Source organism: Alnus glutinosa, chromosome 7 (genome assembly GCF_958979055.1).
Source record: "Alnus glutinosa chromosome 7, dhAlnGlut1.1, whole genome shotgun sequence".
Taxonomy (NCBI): domain Eukaryota; kingdom Viridiplantae; phylum Streptophyta; class Magnoliopsida; order Fagales; family Betulaceae; genus Alnus; species Alnus glutinosa.
Window position 1 is genome coordinate 13,884,820 of NC_084892.1, and position 10,849 is coordinate 13,895,668.

Genomic DNA, 10,849 nt, shown 5'->3' on the forward strand with positions numbered 1-10,849 from the left:
AGAGAGAGAAAAAAAAGAAAAAAAATAGAAAAAGGAACTTAATTTCTGCCTTGGTTGTTTCATCTAATGGAGATTCCAATGAATTTTGGGGTATCGAATCATGTATAGAGGAATCACTTTGAAGCCTCATGATTGTGTGATACTTCACTCTACACCAAAAGAGGACTTGTGGCGTTTCAGTAGCCAATTATAGGTGATGTGACCTATTTTGGATGTCCTAAACTTGTGAAAATGGAGTTTGTGATTCTAAGCTTGTTAATGAATAAGAACTATATTTTGTGCTACTCCACTCTCACAGATAACATAGTTTGGCATTTATTTAATTTGAAGTTAAGACTGAGCAAGTTGTTGGAAATAATATAGCGTTTGTGGGTATTGCTTTTGGTAAGCCTTCACGAGACTATAACTCGTCCACTAGGGACACCTAGGGGTTTAAAGGCTTGTTGCATTCACTAAATGCAATCGAGAATGCCAGCAAAAGTGGTGTAGTTAGAACTTTTATTTTAGATTTTTTTTTCTCTACATTTAAAAAAAAAAAAAATACTTCTTTTCTTGAGTCTATTTTAGTTTGTATTTTAAGTTGCTTGAATTACTAGGGACTAGCAATAGGCTGGTTGGGGGGGGGGGGTGATAATAGCTTAAAAGTGCTTATTTTCTATATTAAAATAAGTATTATCATACTTTATTATAATTTAATTCTTGCATTTTATATTTAATTGTGGAATATTGTTCAAATCTTAATACTAAGATTAAATGATATATTAATGCAAGAAATTGTGTTATGTAAGAATTACAAAAGAAATCAAAGAGTAAAAACCAAGAGGTGGTTCAAAAGAAGAAGTCTATCCTATGCCCAAGATAGAGTCCAACGTGTAATACAAGAAGAGGCGAAACCAAACTGCTGGACCCACAAATTGGAGAAACATTCTAATATTACTACATGACAAAACCAAGAAAAAAAAGATGTCTTTGGCTCTTATAAAAAGAAGAAGCAGAGTTTTATTTCAAGTGTAAGAGAGAGACATGGAACAAATAGAAGACTTGGATTCTTATAGTTGTACGAATCCCAAAAGAAGAATGACTCTTATCTATAAGAGAAGCAACACGGCAACAAACAAGGGATCCGAAAATTTGCAGAAAAAGAGAAGAAGAAGTTCAGCTCCAGATTCGAAGAAGACAGCAATGACGGTTCAAGATTTGTTTTTATTTTCTTCTTAGTTATTTTGTTTTGCTAGCATGATGTTTAGGATTTTAACGATGAAATTAATTTACATAATCATGTCTAGCTAAATCTCAAGCTCAGGCTAGGGGTGAAACTTTTAATAAGATTGTAGTATTTATTTTCCAACTCTTTTATGGTTTTTAATGTATGATCTTTTTAATTGATTGCATGATTTATTCTTAGAAAAGGGTTTTTGTTCTGCAAATTCATTGTTAACTACGGGTATAGTGAATGCTTTGAATTCCCTGCGAATCAAATAACCAATTTTGCGTAATAAAATCAATCAATTTTAAGATTAATCTTTTGATGATATTTTATCTTGGTATTCATTGATCTATTTTTCGATTATCATATGAGTTGCGAAATAAATATTATAATTTTGTTAAAAGTAAAACCCGAATGCCGTAGCGATTTCTTTTAATTGTTATTTCCATTGTATATTTTATTTGCATCATTCAACTAAATCATTTGTCATAGATTTTTCTTAATTTTATTTTTTTTAGTGTTCTTTGTTTCCCAAATCCCAGTGGTTCGACACTCGGACTTCCAAGAATTATTACTTCGTGACAACCTGCACGTGGGTTCGCACACTTAAGTTGTCAACACTGCTAACTTGCACAGACAGAGCCAAAGAAAGTTGATGAAGCCCTACAAGATGAAAGCTGGGTCTCTACCATGCATGATGAGTTACATCAGTTTACCAAAAACGATGTATGGTCTTTTGTTCCCAGACCTGCTGATCATAATATCATTGGCACCAAGAGGATTTTCAAGAACAAATCAGATGAGCATGGTATAGTGGTCAGAAATAAGGCACGCCTCGTTGCTCAAGGGTATACTCAGATTGAAGGGATAGACTTTGATGAAACCTTTGCTCTTGTTGCCAGGTTAGAATCCATCAGAATCCTTCTCTCCATCGCTTGCCATCTTGGATTCAAGCTATATCAGATGGATGTAAATAGTGCATTTCTGAATGGCATTCTTCAAGAGGAGGTGTATATGTAGAACAGCCAAAAGGGTTTCAAGATCCTCGTCTTCCCCATCATGTCTACAAGCTAAAGAAAGCTTTGTATGGTCTTAAGCAGGCTCCTTGAGCATGGTATGAGCGTCTGACTACATATCTTTTGGCTAAAGGGTTTACAAGGAGACAGGCTGATCGGACCTTGTTCATCAGAAATCAAGGTAATCCAAGCTCATTGCTCAAATTTATGTTAATGATATCATATTTGGAGCTACTCTAGATTCCCAAGCCCATGAATTTTCTAAGGAAATGAAGCAGGAATTCAAGATGAGCATGATTGGTGAGTTGAACTACTTTCTGGGTCTTCAAGTCAAACAAACTTCTGAAGGAATTTTTATCTCTCAATCCAAGTATGCTAAGGATCTGGTTAAGCGATTTGGCCTAAATGGGAAGAGTCATGCCTGTACTCCCATGAGAACTAGTGTCAAGATAAGCACTGGCCTTACAGGTAAACCAGTTAATCCTACTCTCTACAGAAGTATGATAGGGAGACTCCTCTACCTCATAGCCAGTCGACCAGATATTGCCTTCAATGTGGGAGTCTGTGCTCGATTTCAGGCAAATCCTAAAGAATCTCACCTCACTGTAGTCAAGCGTATCATCAGGTATGTAAATGACACTCTTCTTCATGGTATCTGGTATTCTAAGGAAACAAATCTTGTTGTTGCAGGTAACTCTGATGTAGACTGGGCTGGCAATGCCGATGACAGAAAAAGTACCTCGAGAGGATGCTTTTATGTGGGAAATAATCTTGTAGCTTGGATGAGTAGGAAACAATCTTCGATCTCCCTCTCCACTGTTGAGGCTGAGTATATTGCTGCGGGAAGCTATTGTACCCAATTGCTATGGATGAAGAAACTGCTATGTGATTATGGATTCACTCAGGATACCATGATTATCAACTGTGATAATACAAGTGCCATCAATATTTCCAAGAATCCAGTTTAGCACTCTCGTACCAAGCACGTTGACATCAGACATCACTTCATACATGATCTTATGGAATCCCGGATTGTATCTCTCTCTCTCTCTCTCATACCCACTAATAACCAATTGGCTGATATTCTTACCAAACCTCTCGATGGTAGCAGGTTTGAGTCTTTTAGAAAAGCCATTGGTGTTTGTGACATGTCCTAGACATGTCTTTCCATGCTAGGATTAGATTTCTTTGTGTTTCTTAAGTCTTGTCCTCATAAAGCATGATATTTTTTTTAATAAAAAAATAAAATAAAATAATTTGAGGGGAGTACGGTAGCAGGGTTTTTCTTTTTAAAGTTTGTCAGCTATCTCATGTCTCTTATTCTGCTTTATCGATTCATTGTGCTTTGATGAATTATGCTTACATGTGGCTGAGATCATAAGTCTGAATTTTGCCAAGTTTTCCTGCTCACTCTTTATGCTAGATAGTTGATTTGCTCATGTGATGATTTTGTGCACTATCCAAGGCTCCCCTAAGGTACATTCTTTTCTCTCTGACTTCTTGTTTCTAGAAATTTTGATGAGAGAGATTTTTGTGTACGATGGTCAAATTGACCAACTCGCTAGTTGAACCTAAAACCTAAAACTTTTAGCATTCTCTCTAGGTTGCAGCACCAAGTGATAAAAAGCATTCAAAAATCAATAAATATAGATAAATAAAAAGATCCATTGCTTATTGTGCTATAAATCTGTTCTTGAACTTGTCTCTAAAGAAACAGTCAGTGACCAAATCATTGCGAAAATAGACGGTCACTAAAGGACTAAGTAAAAGAAAAGTGCTACATCTTAGGGGGAGTGTATCGGATGAGAGTTATTAGGCCCTAGCAAAATAAGGTTTGACTTTTGACTGATCTTCATCAATTTTCTCTCTTATTTAGAAAATTCAGTTGCTTTAAGTCATATCAGTGAACTTCAAAACCTTATTGAGAAAACATTCACACAAACACACATTAAATGAGTTGAACAAGCTATTTTAATTACTCTATTTGCAGGGAAATTTTTGCTTAGGTTTATATACATGTGTGTGCTGCTTTACTTGTGAAAGAACTAACCTTATTGTCTTCCTCTCCATTTTCAGCAAGATGTTTTTCTCATGGCTTTTTAACAGTTTTTTTTGGTCTTTAGAACTGTTTTTTTGATTGTGTTTTTTCTCATACTCTATTTTACCTTTTTTCCTTTTGAGACAAAAAGGGAGAATATTTTTTGATTTAGACAAGGATTGTATTTTTAAACCGGTTAAGTAATTTTTGTCCCAAAATGGCCAAAGGGGGAGTTTGTTAGTTTGTGATTGGCTGCATTCTGTTGGACAAAATCACTTCTATGTAATGTTGCTTTTTAATCAGGGATACTGTTATATTCAGAGTCTAGACTTTGGTTATGTGCTTTAAGAAGGCTCTGTGCAGAATTCAAAACAGTGAAGTTCAAGTCTCTTGCATTCGTCTGGATGACGTGATATTCCGTCCGGACGCTCATCAGTCAAGCAACATCTGTCCGAACGACGAGAGCTTTCCGTCCGGACTCCCATCTGTATCTAGAAGCTTCGAACTGTTCCAGGTTGCATCCGTTCGGACATCTCAGCAACACGTCCGGACGCCCTTCAGTGCTCGACAAGTAAAAGGATTTCATTTCCAAACACAGATATGGGAAGACAGCTGCAACCGTTTGGACGATGTAGTTATTCCGTCCGGACGTTATCCTTGATAAGGCAAGTCGTGCAGAAGACGTCCAACCGTCCAGACGTCAGTCTACACTGTCCGGATGCTCAGTCCTTATTATGGAAATTGTGTGCAGCAGAAGTGTAACCGTCCGGACGCTAGGGCCACACCGTCCTGACATGGCTTTATTCAGGAAAGAATTTCAGCGAATTTGAAAAGTCGATTACACAATTGTCCGTTCGGACGCCCTCAGCTACCGTCTGGACGCCACCTAGAGAAAATCGATTCAGACTCGATTTATGTCTTTTGTAGCCTATAAATAGAGGCATTTAAGCATGTGATTTGTAAGAATTCGGTATTGAATTCCTTAGAGCTTAGAGAGTATATTTTAGGAGTTGTTGTGCTGATCCGCTCTGTAACACCCCAGTCCCATATTGGAAAGAGATGAATAACTTATATAGAGTGAATGGTTTATATAGATACTTATGGGTGTTAAGTCTCACATTGCCTAGTTACTAGGTGAAACTTAGCTTTATAATGGATTATAGGAAAGCTCCAAATTAACTAGTTCTTTTGGGGTAATAGCGCAGATGTAGCCAGCGCTTTTCCTTGAGTTGTTACAAATGGTATCAGAGCCACCTAGTAACGCCAGGTCATGTGATACTGGAGCATTGCATGATGTGGTCATGACGGGGAAGTCAGGGGTTTAAAGTGGGGAATTGTAACACCCCGGTCCTATATTGGAAAGAGATGAATAGCTTATATAGAGTGAATGGTTTATAAAGATACTCATGGGTACTAAGTCCCACATTGCCTAGTTACTAGGTGAAACTTTGCTTTATAATGGATTCTAGGAAAGCTCCAAATTGACTAGTCCTTTTGGGGTAATAGCGCAAATGTGGCTAGCCATTTTCTTTGAGTTGCTACATGCTCGCTCTCAAGCCGTTGCCGTTGTGTGTTGTTGCTGTGCTACAATTGAAGTCTATCTTAGGGAGGAGCCCTAAGGTAAAAGATTCCATTGAAGACTCCTTTAAATAGATGACTTGGTTGGGAGGCATTCGCATTGGGTTATGCATCAGAGTTCAAGGTAAAACAATTGCATCAGGGGTATGTGAGTGCTACTGCTTTGTAACTAGCTTTGTCTTCTGAATAATGGATTTCTTGAGTTTGGCTGCCTTGAAGTGGTTTTTCTCTTCATAGAGTTTTCACTTCGTTAACAAAATACTTGTGTCATTTAAATTCTGCATTTAATATTTTGTTACATATTGTTCACACACACACATTTAATTAGAAGTCATCTTTATTTTTTCAGAAACTATCCCCTGCGGCAACCAACCAACACCCTAAGAGAGGGGTGGCTCCTATCAAAGGGGTGGCTCACAACTACAACCCACCCCTTCAAAAAAGAGGTGGTTGTTTTCCTTCTTTTTCTTCATTTTTTTTTAATTGTTTTTTTAATGTAGCTTTTTTTTCTTTTCTTTTTTTTGTAATTTCCTCTTTGGTATAGAATTCCAATATTATTAAAAGAAAGGAAAAAAAGAAAAAGAAAAAAAGAACAAAATTTATACAAATTTGGACGGAATTATCAATTTGATATTGAAGCCTACCGTAAGGAGCTTTAAGATCATTTTTGTTTGATGATTATATCATTATATGGAAAAATTAGTCAATTTGTCCCTTGAATTTAGGCTTGTAGTATTCAATCCCTGAAATATATATATATATATATATATATATATATATATATATATATATATATATATATATATATATATATATATATATATATATATAAAGCCCTTCTTCTATTTGAAATTCGCCTAACTTGAATAATAGAACTAATTCACCTTCCCCCTCCCTTTGGTCCAATTTGAACCCGTCCCAGCAACGAACACCTTCTTACTACGAGGTGAGGCTCTGCCCTTCCCCTAGAATACACTCCGGGTTGAAGGAGCAGCTAGTCCAACTTCTTGAGCAGCCGAGTTATTGAACAACAAACATTTGATTGAATTTCTTGCCTCACCATGAGATGCGAGAGGGAAGGTCGATTTTACTCAAATCCTAGACCTAATCTTTAATCCTACACCGATTAATGATGCGATGGGAGAAGTTTTGATTTTGTCATTTTTTCATCAATGCTGGCCCAGTCGAGGCTCATCCATGCCCAATCCCAATGGACAAACCAACAAAGGTTACTTGAGCCCAAGGAGTGGAAAACTTTATGGAAAGCAGAAATCCATAATAATAAATAAATTCCATAATAGAACTACTTCACCTCCCAAAGGTTACAAAAATGATATTGAGGTATGATTCACTCCTAACAGGCCAGTCAGGCCAACAAGGTCCACAAACAACACCATCACAAGGCAATACTTGCAATGGTTTGTTGGGATCATCTGAGCTCTCTCCACTATCACATCACTGGGCCTTCAAAAGCTCTCCAAGTATAGATAAAAGTCACTCTCATCACAATCTTGGAAGCTAATTCACTAGACTTAGGCAATCTCATTTTCAAGGACGACTCCTTGACTGCAATTCAATATGCCATTCAAAATCAATTCTAGTCAAAGCACATATTTTAAACTTTCTTTCCTCTTTAAAGCTATAATCCCCAAAAGAGCATAGAAATGTCAACACTTAACAGTACATAATTTTGCCTATTTCCTCTCCATTGTCCCCGCGGGGGGGTGGGGGGGGGGAATACATCTCCCCCTCCCTAACGCACTTACCACTTGCCAAAAATAGAAAAAGGAAAAACAATAAGAAAGTATAGAATAAGGGGGTGATCCTGAACATTTTAAGCAACTCTAAATAAAGGCTACACCCATAGAAGGAAGAAAAACTTTCTTACTTCGTATCACATGCGTTTTTCTTATTGGAATTGCAGAATTGTTTCATCAACCCATACCATATCTTTGGCTTGATAGATAAAGGTTGCAGTGAACTCATGTATTATATTGATAGACTACAATCCCCTCTGAATACAAATATGCATTGGGACTAAAATCCATGGTCTTAAGCCTGAATTTATTAGCTTAAAATGCACCAAGAATATGATTAACAATCATAACACATATTTCTTATGCAGACTTCCTTTTGGACACATACCTACTGTTAAAGCATTAACAAATACAGTACCAATAAAATGATCCATCCAATCAACGTAGAAACATTGGGTCGTCCCAGGTAGTTCAGGTTCACAAGAGAACAAAAAAAACAAATATTAAACTGCCAAGACACATTTAAGGATAAACATAGCTTCCACCACCACCACCAGCAGCAGAACATACTACTACTTCCTGTAGGGGCAAAAGCATCAAATGAAAATTGAACAAAAAAGGAAACTACCAAGTCCCACCATATTCGTCAACCCTGTTCTCCTCTTTCTTCTTTTCTTTTGTTTTGGTTATAATAAGATCATTCTCATCAAGGTTTTGGTGGAGAGACACTCATCACTTAGCCATCATCACCTTGACAAACTCCTCATAATTTATCTGGCCATCACCATCAACATCAGCCTCCCTGATCATCTCATCAACTTCTTCGTCGGTGAGCTTCTCCCCAAGGTTGGTCATCACATGGCGCAGCTCAGCAGCAGAGATGAACCCGTTCTGGTCCTTGTCAAAAACTCGGAATGCCTCTTTAAGCTCCTCCTCCGAGTCAGTGTCTTTCATCTTCCTGGCCATGAGGTTCAGGAACTCAGGGAAGTCAATAGTCCCGTTTCCATCTGCATCAACTTCGTTGATCATGTCCTGGAGCTCTGCTTCAGTTGGGTTCTGGCCAAGTGACCTCATCACAGTCCCAAGCTCCTTGGTAGTGATGCAACCTGTAGTCAAAAGCATTAAAATCAACCATATATTTCCATTTATCCTGGTCAGAGAAACAAACGCACAAGCCTAACAACCATTTTGAACATATTCTTTATCTCAAGGAACAGAAATGGTATACTTCATTGACTAACTTTGGTCTGTCTCGCTTCTAACCTCAATGACTCACAAAAATCATATTTACCACCCAAACTCATTGAATAAAATGGCAAATTATTGAAATGCCCAATTGTGATAAGGTAAACATTAGTGTGTGAGCGGACATGCCTGCGTTCAAAGTTAATGTATTAATAAACACATAAATTAAGAACTTCACTAACAGACCGATTTCAATACCAAAGTATTAACCAATTTCATTGACATAGACGCACAATGGCAGATCTTATGCTCTAGAGCCGCATCATCTTCACAAAAAATTGTGTGATACCAAACAATCGCAAAAAAACGTATCATAGTTTCCGAAATAATAAACATACAATAGATATTAGTTGTTTCCTCTTTTAATGGATAAATGCCATACTCACCTTGTGCTCTACAAGAACATATGACAAATTTTAATGAAAACACACTTAAAATTTCTGGATGAAAATCTATAGAACAATCAATATCAGCGATTTTTTTTAAAAAAAAAAAAAAAAAAAGCACCAACTTGAAGCACAAGGCTACATATAAAGATAAATGGAGGAAAACATAATCCCTACCAAAATTACTCATGTAATTTACATATTTCCTTATTTTCGACAGTAAAAACAGGATCATCTAGATTCCGCATCAGGCTTAGAAAACCTAATAGAATCAAATTATTAATTGAAGCAACAACAACCAATGCTTGGATTTTCAGATAACAAAGTCATGCATATCAGAACCATATCTGCTTCATTCCTGGGGGGAATAATAATTAAAACTTCGAATCTTACAAATTACATTCTCTTCTCATTTGCGCAAACCTTTTAAAATTGTTTGTTTACCCCACTTCCAAACGATGGAACGAATCCGAGATTCAATCTGTTAATTTGTTGATCTCTGTTTCCCCCCCCCCCCCCAAAACATTTGGCCCGCAAGCAAACGGTGGATAATCATCGCCACCGGTACACTCCATACACGGTATTAAAAAATGAAGCCACAAAAAGAGAAATAAAGAAAAGAAACTGTCTGGTAACATAGAGATGATCCAAACCACCGAAACAGACGAGACAAAAAAAGATCAGGTTAAGAACTATTAAAACGTATGACATAAAAAAGAATTGGAAGAGAAGTAGAAACAGAAACCACATAATGCTTAAGGCAGAAGAACAGGGATCCATAGAAATCCCTAGAGAAAGAGAACCATTCCATAAGAACTGGATCTGAGCAAAAAGAAAAGGCATCAGTTTAATCGAAGAGACAGAGAGAGAGAGTCGGACCATCGCCATCCTTGTCGAACAAGCTGAAGGCCTCCTTGAACTCAGAGATCTGGTCGTCGGTGAGCTGGTCCGCCATTCTTCTTCTTCAAAAATTCGATCTTTCTTTCTTTCTAAAGGAGTAGTAATGGAGGAAAGAGGTGTGAGACAAAAGGGAAAGAGATTGTTCTATTTTTAACGACAAAAGCTGGCATTTTATATGGGTCTTTGCCATTATATGCCCTGGATCCGGACCTATTCTTTTGTTTTTTTTCAATTCAGCCTTAATCATTTTAGACCGTTTTACCCCCATACTTCCCACATATTTACTGCTTTTTTGACAAAGGAGGTTCCGGAAATGACCGCGATGTCCCCTCGTCCTTCAGTGAATTTTTTTTTTTTTTGCAAAATCCTTAAGTGAATGTTGTACTAAGATGAAGTCAAGTAAATGTGTGAAAAATACACCAACTTTTAGAAGACCATTATCTAATTAAGATATTACACAGTTTTATTTTCTCTTGAGTTGCAAATTTATAGTGCTTTTTAATACAAAAAGAACCCCATCCATATTTTGACACTTAATACTTTTAAGTTAATCAAGTTTAATACAGTAATAGAAATGTTAGAGCTCTTTTTAGTGTTTTTTTAGAATCTGTTTTTACTGACATGACACTCTATTTTTAATAAAATTAAAAAAAAAAAAAAAAAAAAAGATGTCTTGTCAGCATAAAAAGACCCCATAAAAACACTAAAAAAAGTTCTAGCAT

General features: G+C 36.8%; 1 protein-coding gene across 1 annotated transcript; it reads right to left on the reverse strand.

Moving 5' to 3' along the window:
• Positions 1 to 8,011: 8,011 nt before the first annotated feature.
• On the reverse strand, positions 8,012 to 10,280 carry LOC133872499 (calmodulin-7). The gene is made up of 2 exons (XM_062310013.1): positions 10,107 to 10,280; positions 8,012 to 8,702 (listed from the first exon to the last, which is right to left on the reverse strand). Exons 1-2 carry the CDS (start codon positions 10,180 to 10,182, stop codon positions 8,329 to 8,331), a joined length of 450 nt encoding a protein of 149 aa, XP_062165997.1. The 5' UTR covers positions 10,183 to 10,280; the 3' UTR covers positions 8,012 to 8,328.
• Positions 10,281 to 10,849: the final 569 nt, after the last annotated feature.